Source organism: Drosophila persimilis, unplaced genomic scaffold (assembly GCF_003286085.1).
Source record: "Drosophila persimilis strain 14011-0111.01,24,50 unplaced genomic scaffold, DperRS2 tig00000000-arrow-pilon, whole genome shotgun sequence".
Classification (NCBI taxonomy): domain Eukaryota; kingdom Metazoa; phylum Arthropoda; class Insecta; order Diptera; family Drosophilidae; genus Drosophila; species Drosophila persimilis.
In genome coordinates, this window is record NW_020825288.1 from 14227785 (window position 1) to 14250293 (window position 22509).

Below are 22509 nucleotides of genomic sequence, written 5' to 3' on the forward strand. Positions count from 1 at the left end.
AGTTTTACCAGAAATGGGAATATCGCGGCCTTTCTTCCACGTGTTTCTTGTTGGAAACATATTTCAAAGCATTGCTAATCATTTCTTTTGAACAATCGACCATTTGACCCACCTTAGCATAGGTCCTGCCTTCTGAAATGAATGTTTTGATCCTTTGGCTTTTTTCTTCACTTTAGTGCTTTCCAAGACCCATAACTACTTAAATTTTGTAACTTTCTTGTCACAATCACCTAAAGCCACCGATTTTTAATTCAGTCAATAACTTAAAATATCAAGAAGCTCAGAAAAGTAGAAGCTTTTACATAAAACAGTTACTGGTGCTATTTTTGTTGGTGCTCTATTTCGCTCTTCTTTCGCAAAATTGCCTAATGTTATATGAACCGTTAGAATTGAGAGAGTAAGAACACTTCTCTCAGAGAGGAGACTTATAAAGCTACATTATATTGCAGTAAAGTCCAGCAAATGTTGGACAGTGGTCTTGTTTTGAACGAATAAAGACGGTCGTGCCTACTGGTGCTATTTTTTTCGGCGCCACTGTAATTTCAACAGTTTTACATCTTACGAATTATTATCAAGATATGTTTTTCAGATGATATTAGCCTGGTTGTGAACGTCGCCTAATGGCCCAAGATCCCCGACAGACAAGGCCCTGGGCTTGGTTGTAAAATCATAAATTCGTCAAGAGCAATACGTTAGAAGGAAAAACTCAGCGGGGCAGGCAGGGTGGGGATATGTAAAGTGATCCAGGATATGTGCTCAAAAGGCCCCGGGACCTTATCTGTCGATCGTTTTGAAGTTGAACTCTAATTTATACCAATTGACTGGCCACGGCCAGAGCACTATCAGGCAAGTACATGGCCCGTGAGAAGAAGGCGTGTCGCAACCAGACTAAAGACTGTTGAAATTACGTAGACCATGAGGCCCCTGCTGCCATCCGAGCCACCCGATGCACCCATGTCCACCACGTTGATCTTCCAGCCCAGATTATTGTGGGTGAAGCACTGCAAGAGGAGAAGGACGGGCTTATGTATTGTGAAATCTTATCCAGGCGGTTTGGTGGGACTAACCTGATAGTACAGCTGATCTGGGGCATTCATGGGAACTGTCCAGTTGAGATAGCCCGGCTCTCCATCCTCGCACTTGAAGACCAGCGTTTTGACGTACTCCTCAAAGGTCTCGATCTCAGCTGATCGATCAATGGTCTGATGCTCCCACTCGCAATAGCGCCCAGCTGGAAGAGGAAGAGGATACCATTTAGGCATGTAGGATTATGGGAGAGTTGCTTCACCCACCGCTCGTTGGTATGGCATTGCCATCCTCGTCGTACTCCACACCGGCGTATGCCTTTTGTTTCCTGGCCTCCAGACCCATCTTTTGGCCCAGGCCGCCCTCCGGCGAGTCTGTGATGTAGAATGGATGATATCTGTGGGACAGGAAAATGCCGCTTAGTGGAGACAAATCGTTGTGGAGCAAGGGGGTACTCACCTAGCTGGCTGGGCGGGATCGCTGCCGCCCTCGATGATGAACTCGTAGTTCAGGCCACGCTCCACAGTGATCTCAGGTATCAGCAGATCGTTCACATACCAGGCAATGCCCCACGAGGGCACACCCGTGATGGCCGTATAGCCTCGCTTGCCACCCGTCGGACCAATGCTGGCACGGAACTTCCTGACACCTTCGATCTTTCGCGTGGGCCATGGCCTGGGTCCGCTCTCGTCCTTCACCTCGTACAGCGAACTCTTGCAGGCATGATCGTTCTGGAAAAGGCCCGAAACTGAGGTCCATTACTCTTTGGGGAGCATTTAGGACTTACCCGAGCCGAGAAGTTGATGCGAATGTCCTCCTGGTTGTGGTCGCTGGCGGTGTGCGAGTGGGCATTAGCCTCCTTGCGGGCATTGAGCGGTCCAATGGCAGCGATAACGGACACCTCGCGGTCGATGGGAATGGCCGAATCGTAGATGACCTCGTTCGTCTGCAGCAGACGCTTGTATCGGATGCTAGTCACCCCGTTCTTGCGATCCCCGCTCACTAGAAAGGTGCGGATTAGTAGCAGACTTGACCAGCTGATCCAGGACTTCCGGTCACTTACACACATGCACATCGTTGCGGGCCCCAATCCGTTCATCGGGACAGGCGCCTCGCTGACCATCGCACTGGGACAGATCGGAGATAAAGTAATCCTCGGCCCGGAACACACGGGCATTGGTGTCGTAGAAGGCCACCACCACATCGGACTGGGACATCTGGGCACGCCCGTTGGCCCCCGAGAGACCAAAGGCCATGTACTGATCCTCCGTGATGCGGCCGAAGAGCTCTATCTGCAGATACTCACCCTGCAGCTCCCACTTGACCTGCAGCTTGTTGGGCAGGATCTCCCGGCAGTTGCTGTACACTGGCCTGGGGGTGGTGGTGGTCTGCAATGGGCACAGGGGGAGAGTGTTAGAGGGGCGGCTGTGGGCTGTGGGGCAGGCATGCATGAGGCTAAGTCTAGTACTCACGGGTGAATACCACCATGGAGGCTAATGCGGCGAGCATAAGTCAAAGAGATATACATTATGAGTTGTGTGCAAATGAGCAAATGCTAGCAGATGGATCGGGGCTGTGTTCCACAACTATCTATGCGAGTAGGTACGTGAACTTTCACTCGATCCCTCACTTACCGTGATCTTTGTCTGGCCCAGGGCTGGCGGCACGTCCATGTCCCGGGGTATGTAGACGTGCCCGAAGTTGTGCCTGTACTCCACACACCACACGGCCAGCCAGTCGATGTCGTAGACGGTCAGGCTGCCCGGCAACTGAATCTCGATATCCTCGCCCTGGTAGCCACGCAGCGGTTCCAAAGATCCCACCTCGTTTGGCACCTGCAATAAGGAATTATTAGCCAAATCTCCTATTCGAAAGCTTCATTGGGTCACTGACCTTTATGCCCATGATGTTGGGTTCGCTGCCGTTGCCCACCCAGAAGTAGGCGTCGGGTCCGGCGCCATCATAGTGCAGATTCGGTCTGGAGGGGCGAGGGCAGAGTGTTTATTGAAACTGAGTATAGGGAAAGGAAAGTGAGTGACGGCTTACATGTAGAAGGTCTTGGCATCTAGTACGCTGATGTTGCTGGACCGTAGGCCGTGGGCCAAACGCTTGAATTCGGGCAGTACCCGCGGCTTGGGTATATCAAGACCAGGTGGAATGAATACCTCACCAAAGTCCACCTATCAAAAAATATGCCAGGAAGTTTAAGGAATAGTTTTTATTGGGTTTTCTTGGCGTTGTTCTTGGGGTTATTTAAAATAAAAATACTGGTAATCTTTTATCTTGCAGCCAGCAGGTTTCCCTTTCCCATTCAAGGCGTGGCATGGCCACACACAAAGATGCATTAGAATCCTTTTTTTTATGCCTTTTTTCCTTTCGTTTCTACTTTACGTCTACATTACATATACATGACGTTTGATCTACATTCGACATGGCGCTAAGTAAGCAAACAAACATTTTGTTGTTGTATACCCAAAACATTTGTACATAATATATGTTAATGTATGCATCTGTGTGGGGCTTTTCGCCGCACAGCCCCTCAGCCCTTGCCCAAAGCCCCACTGCCGGGTGGGGGCCCCCCTGAACCACTACACACAAACAAAATAAAAAACCGGGCATGCGCGCTCAAAACTCCACAAACAAAACTCGCCTCCACACACACACACACACACATACACACACAAACTAACCCCAATGTGGATGCCTCTGTGTGGGTGGGTGTGTGTGTGTGTAGCAGCCAGCCCCCAAGAAGTTTTTTGGCTGTCAGTCAATGGAAGGAAGCGTAGCACACACACACACAGGCACACAGTCACACCGCAGAGAGAGAAAGAGAGCGGAACAGACACCAAATGGGCACCCTGTATTCCATACGAGCGTATACACACATAGCCCGTGTGTATTAGTGTGTGGGAGAGAGTGTGTCTGTATTTATGTGCAACCACTTGAGTTAATCAAAAATGTCTGCTGTAATTTATTTTACTACGGCCGCCATCTTTTATTCGCCCGTGCAGCAGCCCCATCTCCAGCCCCAAAAGGAGCTCCAACCCTTCCCCCAGCATCGAGTCAAAGAGTTTTGCTAACAATTTACACAATTTTTTTTGGGGGAGAATGCAGTTTTGTATATCCTTTTGGTCCGTTTGGCAAAGTACAGCAAATGAAATCCGCTCCGTGCTCCGTGCTGTGGAGGAGTTGCCAAGGCAAACATCATTTGCAGTGGGTGGGATGGGGCGGGAGGTGCTCTCTTGGCCAATAGATTTGCATATGCAGTAGAGTAATTAAAATCTAAAACTCTAATGAAAGCAAAGTTTCCACTTGCCCGTTCGGCCTGACCCATATTAAAAACTGCACAATGGCCGGCCAAAAAAAACGACAGAAAAGACTAAAATTCTGCAGCAAATTGAAGGCTGCAAGATGTGGAGGCAAGTGGCGGCTTGTGTGAGCAAACCCATCAGCAAAGTGAATGGCTCTCCATTAGGAAGATTATTAAGACCGAATCGATGGAGTGGCAAGGCATAATGCTCAAATCTTTGTGCTCCTGCAGTTAAATTACAAAAATGTAATTACAAAAAAAGAAGAGGGCCACAGCCCGGCTAAATACACACATAAATCTAAGGGGACGGCGCGTGCCGTCTTACAGGAAAAAAAAACCAATTTAATAGATAGAGGGAGGACTCACTGTGAAGCGTCTGCACCACACCGACAGCCAGCGAATGTCCTTAATCCTTTTGCCCATGGGTAAGCGCAGTATGATGTCCGTTTTATTGTGGGCCTGCAGAATGGGTGGATCTCTGTGGGTGGAAAAGCAAAAGAATAAAAAAAGAGGAAAGATTAAATATTGTAGGGGCCACAGTCAGTAAGTATTTCTCTGCCTCTCTGTTTGCAGATACCGTCCATAGAATGCATAGTTTATTGAAAATTTACTCGGAAACTGAAGGGACAAAATGGAAATTAAACATGCCAAAGTGCCCGACCACAAAGTGTCCTGCCATGGGGCACGCCTTTGGGATGGGATTAAAGCGCAGCCAGTCGGGGAATGCAACAGTTCATTAGGGACAGCATCCGCAGCCAATTAGGGGTTGGGTTTGGAATGCCCCGCAGCTGCGGGGTCACCAAAAGCCCCGAGCCGCAACGAACACACGACACACCACAAAAATTCCTCAATTTTACATTTCCAACAAGCCATGGGAAAAAGCAAGTCGAAATCTTTCAGATGAAGAATCCCACAAATACTAAATTCAAGATTCGCTAACACTAGAGGTTGAGGAGTCCTTGCCACCAGGATTTTGCTGGATTAAAATTCTAGTTTCGAAAATAGCAAACCAACTATGAACCACGAACGAAACACTACTCGCATTATTTATGAAGCTCGCTCTGATGAAGATTTATGGCTAATGCAACGATGCGAGGCATTGCACACGTCTCGTACCCCGCTCCTCCTCCCCTTGGGAGTAGATGCCGCTAACAACTTTTTGCTTTGTGCTTAAAGCGTTGGCCAATTAGCGACGTGTTTTTTTGGGCATCTATCATCTGCGGGCATGCATCTGTGGGAATGTCTGATGATGCCTTGGCATACTTGGAGGAAATTATCATTAACAAAAGTTGATTGTGGGCTACATTCACATGGAGTCACAGACTGGCAGAGAAGCAATGGGGAGGGAGTATAAATAATCAACTTGAAGTCTAAGTATGCCAATCCCCAGGGACCGTCATGGGTGGATATCCATCAGCAAGTGCACAGCCATCCATGCAGCGCAACAGATTCTCGAGGGTGCTCTGAGGGGTTGACGATCGATTAACAACTGGGACAAGTGTCAGTCGGTTAGTCAGTCACGAAAAGGTCGCTGTCTAATGAATGTCAGGACAGGCCACGCAATCCGCATTAGACACGGCTAAGCACTTAGCCAACACCCTTGAAATGACGTTGACAGCGGGTCAGAGAGGCCGACACGATCTCGGAGTCTCCATGTCCGTGTCCGTATCCCTGTCCAGATTCCAGATTCCAGCAACAGTTGCAGTCCTCTAATGAGCCAAAACAAATTGAATGCTTCTATGTCAACAGACCATCAAATGTATCTGCAAGATACACAGAGATACCATCCCCCATCTGTCTCTCTCTGTGTCTCTCTCTCTCTCTGTAGTATCGAAGGAGCAGCAGTTTTCTTCGAATTCTGTTTGCCTTCGATGCCTGCTTCCATTACTGTTTCCGTACGGCAAATATGTTTTGTTGCTTTATTTGAATTGCTTGTCCGCCCTTTGTCGATGGAGCCGGGACTTCGTCTGTGCAACATTTCGACATTTATTGATGCACTTAGACCGCACACACAGCCACCCAACCACCCAACCACCCAACCACCCGTCCACCCATCCACCCATCCTGTGTACCATTAGACGATCCATCGATTTTATTCTGTTTGCTCTCATGACGCCTGCCAATAGAGAATGAAGCCTCTGTGCACTTTCACCCAATTAGTTGAAATTCACAATTCAAAAAGGAAGGAAGGCGGCTTTGCCAGTATTCTGTCCCTCCAACGTCGAGGGCTTAACATTCCCTATTCCTTTGTGTGTGTGTGTGTGTTTGTGTGTGTGTTTGTGGCACACTCCCTAAGCCCTACCGCCCCCCCCTCCGAATCGGTATTTCAATATTTTCGTGCTAGGAAACTTTTCCAACTTGTTGCTCGATTCCGTACTCCTAATCCTTCCGACTCTCGCTCTGCTCTGCTCGCCTCTGCATTCGCCTGGTAAACAAAACGCACAACAATTGCCAGCATTTTGCGGACAATAAAACGCGCCAACTCAGCAGACAACTCAACCATCCAATCATCCCGTCACCCAGCTCCATCCCAGTCCCCATACCCAACCCCCACACCGCAGACCTCATCAACACAAAGGCCGGTGGGAAACAACCACCGAAAATATTCCAAAATTATTATGAATATTTCATGTTTCCGTGACGAACGCCCTCGACTGTCGCTCGTGTCGGCGACAGACCACGGGCAGATGAGTCCCAGACCCCCCATCCCAGTCCCCGCAACGACTACTCAATTAAATTTGTAATAAAGTGCAGCGTGGGTGGAATTCTGTGGGGGGCACTGGTTGGTTGGGGGGCGGGCATTAATCATCCAAGCGGCAAACAACAATTAGGAAATGCTTTTTTCTTCTTTTTTTCGCTGCGAAGAGCACTCTGATATGTAAAGCATAAATAAAGAGTATATACATGTGGAGTATCTATCTCTAAAGTACGTTTTTTCGATAATTAATACTCGCTGATGGAAGGATTTTATGACAGACTATTGGGCTTGGAATGCTGCAGATCGAAAGCGGTAGGGAAGCTCTATAAACACTTCTCAGAAGTAAAATCCTCCTTACTAATATGTGTCGATAATAGACGTTTAGTGACTGCCATCTTACCATAATAGATTGCTCTTCCATCCCTAGTTAATCGTAGAAAAATGGTTGGTTGGTGATATACCTATCTTTTAGAAACTACATATTGTGGGCCGTCCAAACAGTGGATTATGGGTTACAAATTTCGATGTGTAAATGAATTTAGTGATCTCTTTATTAGCAGCTCTTTTGCACCGTCTCTCTGAATGGCCTATTACCAAGTACTCTATCTTATGGGCCTTCTCTTCCGTATTTTCTTGCCACCGAGTAGATACCAACGCGCGCTCTGTGTTATTTAAATACTAATTCAATTCCTTAAAACCTATGGCCTTGCTACTATATATAGTACCTATTGTTGTGTTTTCCCTGTTGTACATCGTATTATTCCTTCCTTGATATCTGCTAGTAAAGACCTTCCTCTTCTTAAATTACTAATACCAGCATACCTTTCTCGGGGTAACCTACCACATGATGGTGGAGTTATGGGATATCAACGTCCAAATATAAACCCCTTTTGTAGCCTTCCTTGCTGACTTCGAGACTAACAATATCCCAGCTTCAGTTCCCTGAATATATATCCCCATCTCTTCCTGCAGCCCAATATGCCTTCCGCTTCCGAGGTGCGAAAAGCGTTGCCTACTTTCGAGCGCGCGGACGAAGTGACAGCAACAGGCGAAACTACTTGATGGCTGACAGGCGGTGGGCGGGGGGCGGGGAGCGTAGGCCGGGACTGTGGACTGCCCGATGGAGGTATGGGCTGGTGCCACCAACTTTTCGTTGCTTAATCGAGTTAAAGCCATTTGCCACATCATCCGCTGGGCAGAATCGGAGGCAAGGCGACAGCCCAAAACAGTTTTTCATGTTGCGGCTGCGTTGTCAGTGTTGATTAACACAATGCAGAGATAGTAGGAAGTGAGCGGGGGTGGTGGCGGAGGCGGTGGCAGGGGAAAGGGGTAGAACAATGAGGGGACAAAACTAAAACTTCATTTTGCTACTTTGCATGCAGAAAATTTTAATGAAATCTGCATAAATCAGCATTAAGCGAAAAGGCAAGCACGAAGGTGGAGGGATGTGGGGCAAAGGGGTGCCCCGTGCAACGGAGATGCAAATGAACAACAGCCACGGGGCCGGGGTGGTTGGGCGAGTGGCGGCGGCAGCGGCAGCGGCTGCGTCATCCTCCCCCATTGTCATGCCAACGGGCGTTAATCAGCACGGCGTCGCTTTTATGCTTCTCTCAAAAAATTCTAATTTAATTACTTATGCTCGATGCATCCATTGTGACACATTCCCCACTTGCCACTTGCCACTTGCCCCCACCCTCCCCCCAGGCGGCAAAGCGAGCGTGAACACAAAAAGAAGTGAGCAACAAAGGAGCTGCAGCAGGACCCGGATTGGCAGCCCTTCAACGGAGCACGAGCAAGCCCGCCAAAAACAGTTGGGATAATTAAAGTTGATTGGCATGCCCGAGAAGCTTAGCAAGAAGCCAACTGAGGCGCCTGTCACTTGCCATTCCCTCCTCCCGCCGTCGGCAGGTGGCAAAGGGGTGCCGTGGCTTCGGGGACGGGCTGCCAATCAGTTGCATCTATCAATTATCGCTGGGCGGCATCCCCCAAAGAGTGATCGCGAACGCGTCTATCAGAATCATTAGACATAATAAACGGGCACAATTTGTTGGAAATACAGCGCCACATAATACAGCAATCATCATCATGCCCCCCCGCTCCTGCCAGCCAATGTCAGAAGGTGCAGCCGGTAATGTACTCCTCGCACTGGGGCATGGCAGTGCGAAGAGGGGAGGCATGTCATGGCATGGGTAATGTGTCTGAAAGCGTAAAAGCGTGCAATCGCTGCGGCGTTCCGGGCTTCTACTTTCAGGCCAGCCCCCCAGCCCCAGCCCCAGACACACACACAGAATGTTGCTCTTTGTGATGTGCGGGGAGAGAAGATGGAAATGGAAACGGAGGCGATGCCATCGTTGTACATTGAACTAATAAAGCCCGGCACGTGGCATCAACAATGAAACGCATTAAAGTCGATTACAATATGAATGTTTCGGCGCCCGTCCTGCGATACGCGTGCCCCAGAGCCTGTATCTGGGTCTGAATTCGGTTTGGTTTGCTTTGCTTTGGTGTTAGCCTGCCATATACACATCATCAAACATCATCAAAAGCAAAGGATTCATTCTTCCTCGAGCGGGAAACCGCGCTGAGCAGCTTTTTTGCGAAATGGCGGAATGGGGGAAAATCCAACGCGTAAACACTCTTAGATATACACATAGAAATATTTTTTTGGTGGCAAAGAGCCTGCGCAGTGGGGAATATTCACGGCACGATATGTACTGTTTTTTTAAGCGGAATATTTCTATGGAAAAAACACGTCAAGGTATGGCATATTTTATAACGATTAAGAGCTCACAGCCTTTGGGGAAAGTTTTCTAGGAAAACCAAAGCCAAGGATCAGAAAACAATTTGCTTTCAGTTCGATTGGCATTTAAGATTTGAGCAAAGCAATCCACATGGGTTAACCATTAGTTTAGGGGGCTTCCAAAGGCCTTTACTTTTGGCCAGGCAAATCATCATTCACCTGAGGCCTCTTTTCTGTGGGCGCACCTGAGAAAATGTCAATGACGAGTGGGGCAGGCCACTCTACTTTTGCCTTGGGCTTGGGCTTGGGCTTGGGAGTGAATGTGGCGCTGGGGCTGGCTTAGTTTGGGGCTGCATTGTTCGTGATAATGAAATATGCAATGCTCAATGGCTAAGCAGCTGGCAAATGACGTCAAATTGTGTGCGTGGATGCGCCAGGATCAGCCCGAGACCGAGGGCTGAGGATAAGACTGAGGCGGAGGCCAAGAGCGGCTTAGTGTGCTCAAGTGGCAGAAGGCAGGCGGCGGAGGCGAAGGCGAAGGCGAAGGCGAAGGCGGAGGCAAGGTAAATAGTTGAGCGACTTAACCTTGTGGCGACTCAAAGCAAATAGTGGCAAGAGAGGAGCACGAGCCTGCCAGCTTAGCTATCTTTCCCCCACTTTTTGCCGCTGTCTTGCGGCTTTTATTGTTTGCTGTTGCGGCTGTGGCTGTAACTGTGGCTGGGAGTGCGCTGCCTCCACATATGACCGCAAATCTAACGTAAAGAAATAAATGAGTTTTTCACATTAGGAGGCAACGAAGCGACGCCAACAACAGCAGCAGCGACAATGGATCTCGGAGAAGGAGCAACGGGTACGGATACGGGCACAACTGGCAGGCGAGATGAAAAATGTTTTTTAATTTTTGAAAGTGGTTTCATTGTCAGCCGTGCGTAACGTAAAGTCAGCAAGGATACGTGGCACACACACACGCACACCCAGACACTCGGAGTAGGAAATGGTCTGCTGCGCTTGAGTAGCCAGGACATCAGCATCCACATAGCAGCAGCATCCATAGCACGGTCTGGCACGGTCCTGACCATCGATAGAAAGCCGAAATGTGGCTGTACTCACACGCCCGTGTACTCCTCCGGATAGGGTATGATGTAGCCATCGGGGCTGGGGCGCGGCGTCTTGCCCACCCAGAAGAAGGCGTCCGGTCCGGTGCCGTCGTAGGCGAACGACTTGACGAACATCGTTGACTCGTCCACGGCATAGATGTGACCCTATAGGAAAAGCATCATAATATCATCCTCATCGTGTAATCGGGTGTAGTCGTGGCTGTACCCACCTTGATGCCATGCGCAAAGTTGGTAAAGTCCCCGATGTAGCGGCCGTAGTAGGGCTCCGGCGGTGCTCGTCTGGCAGCTGTCGATGGGAGACAAGAGAGAGGGAAAGGTTTTTGTTAGTTGCAGTGAAATTTAATTTAAACAAGCTTTCAGAGCAGAGCGAGAGTCGTATTTCAGTGCAGTGCAGTTTCAGTCGCTGCCTTTGATTCTACGGATTCATAATCCGCAAGACTCAAGACATTTTTGCTGGACACGAACAAAGGGAGAAGCGGCAGCAGCAGCAGCAGCAGCAGCAGTCGCTGGATGGATGCTGTGTACAAATTAATCCTTGGCCAGAGCAGAGCAAAGGATAGCAGAACAGAGCAGAGAGCTTTGCCATACAAAAAGTTTCACCCACCTCCGGTGGAACTGTCGATGTTCATGCCGCTTCTGCTTCTGCTTCTGCTCCTGCTTCTGATGATGATGACGAGCTGGCTCTCTGGCTCTCTGGCTCTGGTGGTAGTCAGTCGTCAGTCAGTCAACTCTGTTTGCAATCCTCTTGACAAGTCCCCGGGGAAATTGGTGCCATCCCATCCCCAGTGGGATTTCGGTTTGAAATTGATTGAAAACCATGAAATATATTGAAATTCAATGCTAAGCCTGACTCTGCAGAGCAGCGAACTCTGCTCGGGGCTAAACAATGCAAATGTATGCCAAATGCTTAAACAGAAGCCAGCAGTCAATGGAGGAGGTGCCCCGATAGGTGTCAGGGGCATGGGGCACGGGGCACGGGGCAGGCATCTGCTACCTATCCTCTGGCTCTGGCAAATCCTTTCGCTACAATCTCAGTTTGTGCATGTTCCAGCAAATGATTCGATATTAAATCCTGATGCCGTCAGCTCAATCCGAGGGTGGATCCGTTGCCAGGGTATTTCCCAGAATGTCTCAATTGCTGACGGTAGCCAGGACAACAGAAACCGTACCCGTAATATGAATTAAATCAACTAATGCGTGCATTAATCTCCAAAGTCTTTGGACCGCCGCTCAAATATAGAGCACGTGGCCCCCATGAAATATACGTGCTCGAGGATATTTATACAAAGTGATGACGAGCACGTTGACATCCACATCCACATCCACATCCACAACCTCCCCTCCCCAGAGCAGCAGGTCCAGGCAGAAGATACAACCATCCCATGCCATGCCATCCCATCGCATCGCATCCCATCCATCTATCGACAATGAAGTGAGCCGGCCCCAGGCTGATGGCACACGACCGCTGATGGTTGTTGTTAATAATGTTTGGTAGCTGCTCAGCTCTGCTACCCTGGAAGGTGGAGAGCGTGCGGTGGTGGGGAATGGCAAGCCAGCAAATAATAGTCAATGGCCATGTCTATCTTTCTGGCTGGCTGAGTGGTTCTGTCTGGGCCGTCTTCGCCTACAACTGACTCTACCAGATATTTCGTCATTGAAAGTGATAAGATTTTTCACAGCCGATAAAAAGGAAGGAGGCAGCGCCACGCCAGGCCAGGCAGTGACGTTGCCAGGCGAGAGTGGGGTTTTCCTTTTGACTTGTTGCCAGGCCAGCAAAGGAAAATTGATTGGCAAACGAAACGGACACATCGAGAGCCGCTCTGCAGAGGGAAACACGACCCACATTGCGTGACATTTTCAGTCATTCGCAAATGAATTTCCCCCGGCATGTGTCCAGGGAGCTGGAGCTCAAGGAGCATCACCCAGACAACCATTCGATGTGCCATTCGGGTACAGAAAACAATAAACGCTTTCAATCTACTAATCGCATTTAAGTGCAGGCAGATCTTCCGAGAAAGGGCCAGACACATAAGCCCTATAAATTAACGGGTTGCCAGGGGTACTTAGCAGGGGATGAGATGACACCCGCTTCCAACCCCAAATCTGCATTCTGCCTACAGAAAGGGTTGCTCTACTCCTGGCTATCACGACAAGTGCGTAACCGAATGGAGGCCACGACGAGGGGGTGGCGGGGTGACCACAGGCAACCAGTGCAGGCATTTGATTCAGTATCCGTCCCCGACAGATGGCCGCCCTGGTGATGGATGGACAGACAGACAAATGATTGACTCTCGGAGTTTACATCAAATATTTGCTTTGCGAAGCAGGCAATAAGGATGATCTTGAAATGTATTCGCATATGTCGGGACGGCGCGAACGCCATTCCCGGCTACCAAAAATTACACGCACGAGTTATTCACATTAGGAATAATCGCAGAGGTCAACTCAGCCGCAGTGCAATGGCCAAGCCTCACTCCGGAGGAACACGCCTTGGTGATCACGGTTAACCTCTACGCCAGGTAAGTATGCTTTCCTCTGCCAAGGTCTGGGGTGTCCTTAAAGTCCTGGCCAGAACCAGTTGGGAATTGTATGGGAGGGCTGGAAAATCCAGGTAGCCTCGCATACCTTCCGCAATTAACTGGATCGAGGGCTAGGTATAGGGATTGCTCGGTAATGATGTTATAACTGCCGTCGAACAAGGACGAGGACGAGGACGAGGACGAGGCTGTTCGTATAATCTTCATATTTATTTCGTTTATTTACTCTGCGCGGCGACATCAAAGGAACAAATGATAATTAAATTCGCACTAATCTGGCCGTAATTTATTTTATCACATGCCCATCTTCGACTTTGACGTCGTCATCAGCTCAGCATCCTCGTCAGCCTTAACATCATCATCATTCGTATCCTCGTTGGGGGAGGTTCGGCTCTGCTACGCACGCACGACCAGGACACACGAAATTCCAAATCAAATTTTCATTTACTTCCGAGATAGACTCTCCCCGAGAGCTGGGGCAAAGGAGCGGAAAGGAGCGGAACGGAAAGCAGGTCGCCCCTTGCCGGCGGGTTCATTGGTTGGCCGCCCAACCTCATTAAAGCTGGCAAATATTCCTCCCCAGGAATGTTCTCCTCTACCCTTCTGACAGGGGATGCTCCTGGTACGAGTATTCTTTCTGCATCTGTATTTGTCTTTACGAACGAGCGTGTGTGTGTGTGAGGGGGGATGGCAAATCGAATAAAATTTAGCTGACTCAATAAAAATCAAAAAGCGTTAATGCTAACGATATGACTTTAACCTGAAACCGAGTAAATTGTTGCTTGTGTCAAAGCCAAAAAAAAAAAGGGGGAGTGGAGTCCTCTCCTGTGCTCCGGCTACCCCCAAGCAACTTCTTTCGCAGTGGGTCGGAAAGGCGGCAGGATATGGCAACTGGAAGCAATATTGCACCGTAATCTGACAGCGACAATTTTTTCCGGAGCTCGGCCCGGACGAAGGACTCCTTTCTTGGCAACGGTGGGACCTGGGCCTGGGCCTGGGCCTGGGCTGGGCCCCAAGACTTGGCAGGGAAGTGAAAGCGTTTAATAAATGATGATAAATAAATAGGAAAGCGCGAAAAAGGAGGCTGGACCAAGGACCCAAGGAACCAAACGAACCCAAACCGAACAAGGGCTGCTAATGAATGGAATGAGGAATAGGAAATGGAAAATGGGGTGGGCTGGGAGACCAAATTGTGTCTCCTCTCCCGAATGATCGATGAAGAATGAAACTAGAAACCTCTTCTCTTGGCATACAGACACTTGTTCCAATTACCTTCGGTTTCCATTTTGATGACAGTCATTTATCAAATCACAAGCTATCAAAAATATCTTTTACAGATCCATCGGGAGTTTGAGATATTTTCGACGTTCGATTCAAATATCTTTTGTCAAAAGCTGTTCTGTGATCGATCGCTTGTTTCTACGAGTGTGTCCTCATTATCATATCGACAAAATCGTCTGGTGGATCCGGCAGCAACGACTAGAGTCGCGGACTGAATTTAAAACAAGGGTTCGACCAGAAATCTTCAAAACTGAGAGTCTTGTTTCCATACAGAAAAACTAAGAATATTCTGCTTTTATGCGTTGCAAATATCTAGTTTACAATCAAAACTATATATGGATTTTATAGCTCTATACCAATGCGCTCTTTGATATACCATTCACCATAAAGTCACGACTAGCATAAAATCTATCTAGACCTTAAGAGTTTTCTCTAGACATTTGCTAGTTGAGTTGTAAATTCGAACTAAATTTAGTTGTTGTTAAAATCAGAACCTTATATGTGAGGCATAAGATACATTTCGTATTATATTATTATCGTTAGACCCACGCAAAGGATACATTTTTACTGCGGGTGGCTATTAGTGTTAACAAAACACTAGTATTATTTTAGGACTGCATTGGTTAAGTGTTCTGTTGTCGTATTTTTTAATGGGCTATACATAGATCTCTGCTCACACCCGAGCAGTCATAGAGATCTGTTTTTGGCTACATGAGTGAACCGTGTACTATAAGAGCCATAAAATCTACGATGTTTCTTTATTTCAAATGCATTATTTATGTCGGGACGGCGCGAACGCCATTCCCGGCTACCAAAAATTACACGCACGAGTTATTCACATTAGGAATAATCGCAGAGGTCAACTCAGCCGAAGTGCAATGGCCAAGTCTCACTCCGGAGGAACACGCCTTGGTGATCACGGTTAACCTCTACGCCAGGTAAGTATGCTTTTCTCTGCCATGGTCTGGGGTGTCCTTAAAGTCCTGACCTGAAGCAGTTGGGAATTACAAGCCTTGAATGGAGAAAAAACACTCCACCATCGGCATTGAGAAAAAGGAGCAAGAGTTCGTATGACCAGAATAGTTTGCGTAGACTGGGAGTAGAGACTATAGAATATTAGCGTCAAAGGCCGCGGCTCTACATTACACTGAATGTTTTATTGAATGATCGCAAAGATGGCTATATCGAATTGGCTATTGATGCTGATCGAGAATAGATAAATAAATTCCGGCTGGGCCAAATAAAATAGCATCGACGAATCTATATTACCGAAACGAGACTTATCGTTCCTCGATCGGAGGTCTTAGAGAATATTGGAAATCTTAATCTTAGCCCTACTACGTGGCTCACGCGCGGGTTTAAACCTTCTTATACCACGAGCTGTTGTTGGGTTCCTCTTGGGTTTTCCGTTACGAGACGCGGCATGTAGCATTTACTTGTAGCTCAGAATGAAGAACGAAATGCAGATGGCAAAGTACCGGGCTGGATCGGAGAGCTCATATACTTTATGGCATCGGAAACGCTTTGCTCTTTCTCCACATTTATAATATATTCCTATACACTTCGAGTACCGATTATAATAAGATGTTGGAAACATATCCCATCCAAAAATTTCGTTCGTAGTACTACAGATTCAAAATAAGACATTAGCATTATCAGCGATTCTAGAACAGGAAGACAGAAAGAAGGTAATCCACATAGTAGATATAACGCTGCTAAATATTTAGTTGTACTTAGTAAAGTAGTGTACTTCATAGAATTGTTATACGTATTCACCATTGGTCAGATGACTACCAAAAATACTAAAAGTTTTCTTTAGTGTTCGACCCCTAATTGTCTCGTCTATATACTATGACCTCATTAAAGATGTAATATTTACATATTTAAGTCACTATTAAAGGAGCTATTCTGCGGGGTATCCTTAAATGTGGGTCCAGCACTAATAACGAAGGTTGAGCCGCAAATTGGTTTTAAACTCCCTTAATTAAGCGATTTTAAGAGATGAAGAGCTCTCGTACACCTTGTACTGACAGACTTTCTTACAGAACTAGGCGCCTTATTTCCAGTAAAATGTGAATTTAGGCCTTGAACAATTTCAAAATATCAACGGCTTACTTAAAGTAACTTTTAAATATATATAAATATATATTTAGTATATTTAGGTACGTGTAGATTACGTTAGGCTAAGACACTTATCCCGATTTCGGTCAGTTAGCTGTGATGCCATGGCAAGAGTCGTCACCGAGTCACCGAGGTGTCGGTGATACTCGTACGGGAGCTCCTTATATGGAAGTGTGTGCCACCGATTCTTCTTTTGCGCAAAAAAAGATCCTGCTGAAATCGTTACGCGGATCAATATCCCTTATATTTTTACTTTCTTTTCTCGTTGCTGTCCTCCTAGATCGGCTGGATTAATCCACAGCAAGAGAAACTTTAAAACAGATCTTCAGAATTCTGGAGGACGGATAGACTAAATCAATTTTGATAGTACTCTACTCTATTGCCAATGGTTCGATATTTATTATTTATGTCGGGACGGCGCGAACGCCATTCCCGGCTACCAAAAATTACACGCACGAGTTATTCACATTAGGAATAATCGCAGAGGTCAACTCAGCCGCAGTGCAATGGCCAAGCCTCACTCCGGAGGAACACGCCTTGGTGATCACGGTTAACCTCTACGCCAGGTAAGTATGCTTTTCTCCGCTCGACAGCAGGGTTTCCTTGCCCCTGTGGCTAGAACCGGTTGGGAATTGTAGTGCCCGGAAATCTGTCTGCACCTAAAGTATGCAACACAAATATGGTACGCGTAAGGTTCCACAACCGAATGGAATACGTGAACCTTTGGCCGGAGAGCATCGCATCCCCTTCTGTTTTGTTACAGCACGAAACACGAAGGAAGGACATTCAAATCCTCCGGAGCATTATCTGCTCGACGGTAAGCCCGGCACTCTTGGGAGATTTGTAAGCGACACGCTGTGCTGTCGTCGCCGCCACCCCCCCCCCCCGGTCTTGGACGGGGCGTAGGCGTGGCCGCTCAGCTGGAAATCATCGGCACAACTCGCATTTATATTTATTTCAATTTTATGACTTCATGTTAGCCGAAACCTAGCCACAAACGAAATGAAACTCAAATATGTACACAAAGTTTCAATGTGGTTGATTCGGGGGGCAGGGAGCGAAGGAACGACGAAGAAGGGGTTGGGGTTGGGGTTGGGGGCGGGGGCGGCTTAGTCGCGAGTGCATCAGAGTGGGTGGACCGGGAAGCAGTGTGTAAATCCAGCGTAGAGATTAGAACATTTTGCGCGCCAACATCAGAGAGAATTATTTGGCCGCGAAGGATGGGGGAGAGGTGGACTGGAGGCGTGGCACATTTGCACCCAACATAAACCCACACAGACATTGTGCGGTCTCTCTTTCACTCCCCTGCTGTGTATCTCATTCTCTCTCTCTCTCTCTCTCTCTCTCAGACTTTGCTTGGTGGTGGTTCATATGCAACCACAGCCTCCAACTCTGGACTCCGGACTCAAACTCCAGCTCTTGGAGTATTTTGTATACATTTAATACTTTAGCAGCAGCGGCAGCAGCAGGGGGAGGGGGAACAGCAACAGGGGCTGGGAGAGAATCATCATTTGGTGTGTGGGTGGTGGGGGAGGAGGGAATGGCAATGGGAAATCTTCCTGCGCGGCACGCTTGAGCTAATTTAATCGCTGCAAATTGCTCGACAATCTGCAAGGCATTAGAAATACTCCACACCCACACACACACACACACACGTGAAACCCGAGAGCCCCCAACTGAGAGCCAGAGATTTGGCCATGGATAGCCTTGTGGATGTGGCCGGGGGCGGGGGGGAATCGGTGACTGGCTGGCTGTTTGCTGGTTGCTGGTGTGACCAAGATTACATAGCCATGGATACGCCAGAACACGGAGCAGGAAAAAAAGTTTGTTTTCTGTTGACTGCAAACATGCGATAAGCTTGTTAAAAACTGCACTCTCCCCCGAACTCCATTTCCATTGGCACAACAACATCTCATGTTCAATACGCAATGACAGCAAAGAGTGGACAGGAAATGATGTAAGCTGCATTTCACAACCAAATCAGTTTTGACATTTTTTGCCTTAATGGCTCTTGGCCCACCGCCCACCGATCACCGCCCACCGCCGCAGACAATTGAATTTCAATGAACTGGAACCGTGCTCCAACTGTTGGGGAAACGGTTGGATAACAGGGCTCGCAAGCGGCGCTTAATTGGCTGGTACTTCTAGTGGCCTCGCATCCACTAACTCGAATCTTTCCGCGTGGGATGCTATTTTTGGTCTACAAATGCCGTAGAGAGCTCAGCCCCGGCTTAAAAAAATGTCAGGTATTACACTTGTGTACCCTTTGATCACTTTTTGAAGGCATCTAGAAAATATGCTGAATAATGCCTGTTACCCAGACAGATACTACTACTGTCATTGTCTTCCCCAAGCCACTAAGCCTTGCAGGCCAGCTGCAGCCCAGACAGACCCAATAACATCAATTAGTTGGTAAACTGGTTTCGACACCATCGAGAACTGGAATCGCATGCGTAAGAAGTCAAGGCACGCACTCTTTTTAGGCCCGACACACTTTCATTTTTGCCCGGCTGTGGCTGTGGCTGTGTCTGTGGCATCGGAGCCAAGTGGTTGCCCGTTCCACTGGGCTGCAGTGCATTTCATACCCATTTTGAGGCTAAAGCTGGGGCCGCATAGTAAGTGAGTGTTACGTAAGTGTCGGGTCGACGATGGCGATGGAGACGGAGACGGAGACAAGATTGCTGCCGACTCACTTCTGTTTGCTCCACTAGCAGTCGTCGGCGGGCGTCTCTTGATGTGTTACTTTTGGGCCAAGACGACTGTGTGGGAACACACTGTACAGGCGAAGTACACAAAGGCCGACTGTCCGGACTCCGGACTGGTAACCGGTTTCCGAGTTACACCATTCCCTCCAGCTCTAGGTGCCTTTTTTTTGGCCGCATTTGGCGGGCGAGATATGAATGATTTAGTTCGTTTGCGGTTCATTGGCCTCTCTAATGTCTTATCGCGATGTTCTGCATAATGCGCAGAGTAATTTTTGGCAATAAATAAGAATTTTCTGGTAGCAGGCTGGTTGGCAGTTTCCAGTTTCCAGAATTTATAAGCAAATGTCAAGCACCCCCGTAGTACTCTGACCAAACAAAATGAATCGAATGAGAGTGGGGCGGCCTATTAAGTGTTACCCCATTATTCAGTTAGATAAAGACGTGCACAGCACTGCGAACCGAACCATCTTGAGGAGTGGTAAAAGCCCAGCGAATTTCCCTTCTTTGTTGGTCATCAAAAGCGCTTCCCAGGCAATTCTTTTCTTTTTACGCTCCAGTTGTGGCTTGGCCAACACCTTCCCTCACTCCCAGCAGGTCTCCATTGTGGCAATTCACATCTCTATTATGTATCTGACCGCTGACCAATTGCGTGACCAGCTCGGAGCTGGCTTTTGGTTCAATGAACCTCAACGTTGCGTCACTGGGCCCGGCTCTGGCTGGCCTGCCTAATTATGGCAATTAGGCAGTCATAGCCAAAGAATGGGAATGCTTAGATTTAGAGTTCCCCAATTTGCATAATTTATACATATCGAAAGGCACGAAATCTTAAGACCAACTGGAAGTGGTTGGAACAGATGATGAACGATTCCCATTCACGAATCAGACTTGGAAGTGTTTAAAGATCGTTAGGATCGTTAGAGTCGAGCTGTGATCCGAGTGTGGGAAAGGCAAATATGACAGATAGAGATGTCTAGAGAGAGAGCTTCCTGTTGGAGAAACTTCACTTTAAATGCTCATCTTTGTTGGGTGTATAATCATTAAGATCTTCTCCACGAGTGGATAGTATTTTACATTCTATTCTGTAATTAAATTACAAAGTTTCGAGAGAGGTGCTAATAGTTTTTGTAGATACTCATTGAGGTTTTAATGTCTATGGAGCTTTATTTGAGTTGGGTTGCGCCATAAAAATGACACATCAAATTTGTATTGTTTTGGTTTGTAAATGAAATCATTATAAGTACACCATAGCCAAAAGGCATCATCATTCGCGATACTTCCAACAGTTTTATTGAGTTCGCACTTGTCCAAGCCTCAATCTCCGGAGAGGGTCTGGGGCTTGAAATTGAGGGGGTTTTTTTTTGGTACCGATAATTGCTTAAGGCCAAATGCAGTCATGCTCTGACCGACTCGCTGGCTTGGGCTGAGGTTGGGGCTGGGGCTGGAGGTGGGGCTATTTATTGAGCTGAGGTGTCTGGCAAGAGATGAAAAACAAACCACAAGATAATATTGGTATTCATAATGGTCAAGCATTCTTGTCTGGCAAGTCAAGGAAAAGTAAAAGTGTCCCCCACGCACAAGGACATCGGCTATGTATGGGACACATACATACACACACACATTGACACCGTCGACCACAGACTCACCTTGACAGACGACGAGGCAGTTGAGCATCATTGCAACAGCAACAACAACGGCAAACTGGGACCATGTGATGGTTAATCCTTGTGCAGTTGATGTCCTTGTTCGCCTCATTGTTGCTGTTGTCGGTTCTCCTGTTTGTCCCTGACGGCGCGTATTCCTCCATGCTGATGCTGATGGTGATGCTGATGGTGTTGTCGTTTCCACGAACAGCTTGGTCGCTCTCCTCCTCCACATTTTCGATGCGCAAATAAAACAAAAGCCAAATCAAAGCGAAAATAGTTTTGTTAGCTCCAAGACCTGCGCTTGCGTGCGTGTGCGTGTGCGTGTCCGTGTCCGTGTGCCTGTGCCTGTGCGGGATGGGATAGGTGCTACGGATGGGGGCGCTAATGATGCCCGCGACTTTCAGGTAGGTGGCTGATGGTTGGTTCGCATTTAAAATCAGATTGGAATGCTGTCCTGTGCTCTGGTTCTGGTTCTGGCTCTGATTCCGTTTCGTTTCGGTTCTTTTCTCTTCGGTTGGTGGGTTTTTCTTCTTGTGGTGTGCTGTCGCTAAATGTCGCTAAAAACTTGGCGGCAAAATGTTCTCTTATTCTTTCGAGGGGTCTGTCGGTCTCAGGCTCCGCTATGTACATAGGATGCCATGGCATTGGTGTGTCCTGGCTGAGTGTGTATGCGTGTATACATTGTATATATGTATTTACGTTCCACTGCGATTTCGTTACTTTTTTTTACATTACTTTATAACTCTAAGTTGCATAACATTTATTAATTCTGAATTTTAATACATATTTTTATAGTTGCTCTCACTTAGAAATTTCTTATAGAAATTTAAGCGAGATTATTGCACAATTCACATTTATAATTATTGTAGTTGGACTTATACACACAATTTACTTTGAGTAAACGTTTTTTTTTGTTTGGGTGTTGTTAAATAAACTATTTAAAAAACAAACGAAAAGTTTTTATTTGGGCTAGGCCCATTTCAATTAATTCGGTTTTTCGGCTCGCGCACTTTTATTTGTTGCTTTTCACACGGATTGTAAATGGAAGTAAATATTATTATTAAAAAAGTTGGTTTATTTCGTATCCGGTTTGGGGGCGGAGTGGGTTTATTGTTGAAAATTCGGTTTGGTGCGATGGATTTTTCAGCGCCAAATGTTTGTGGAGGAAAATGAAACGGAAAAAGCATTCACGCGCGTCAGGGCAAGGTAAAAATCACGAAAGTCGAGTCAGACTGAATTCAGAATTCCAATAGGAAGGCGCGCGTCGTGGTATCTTTCGTGGTCGGTATTTTATGTATTGTGCGCCGCTGGTATTTTTATGCAGCGCTCA

The 22509-nt window shown here is 47.4% G+C and overlaps 1 protein-coding gene and 3 non-coding genes across 5 annotated transcripts; all 4 read right to left on the bottom strand.

Annotated features, from left to right (window-relative positions):
• Positions 1 to 213: 213 nt before the first annotated feature.
• Positions 214 to 21970, bottom strand: LOC6587747 (protein Skeletor, isoforms B/C). 2 transcript variants are annotated; one of them, XM_026984472.1, is made up of 14 exons: positions 21180 to 21970; positions 11102 to 11178; positions 10885 to 11036; positions 4703 to 4814; positions 3073 to 3206; positions 2920 to 3004; positions 2661 to 2861; positions 2499 to 2519; positions 2090 to 2414; positions 1814 to 2028; positions 1486 to 1757; positions 1293 to 1423; positions 1068 to 1231; positions 214 to 1001 (listed from the first exon to the last, which is right to left on the bottom strand). In XM_026984472.1, exons 1-14 carry the CDS (start codon positions 21409 to 21411, stop codon positions 843 to 845), a joined length of 2280 nt encoding a protein of 759 aa, XP_026840273.1. In that variant the 5' UTR covers positions 21412 to 21970; the 3' UTR covers positions 214 to 842. The 2 variants fall into 2 exon arrangements, with proteins under 2 accessions (XP_026840273.1, XP_026840274.1); XM_026984473.1 differs by lacking the exon at positions 2499 to 2519 and having other exon boundaries at positions 21180 to 21963.
• LOC6587760 lies at positions 13254 to 13419 on the bottom strand. Its single transcript, XR_047827.2, has one exon. It is a non-coding gene; the product is annotated as a U1 spliceosomal RNA (small nuclear RNA).
• LOC6587746 lies at positions 15491 to 15656 on the bottom strand. The gene has a single exon (XR_047828.2). It is a non-coding gene; the product is annotated as a U1 spliceosomal RNA (small nuclear RNA).
• On the bottom strand, positions 17240 to 17405 carry LOC6587779. Its single transcript, XR_047829.2, has one exon. It is a non-coding gene; the product is annotated as a U1 spliceosomal RNA (small nuclear RNA).
• Positions 21971 to 22509: the final 539 nt, after the last annotated feature.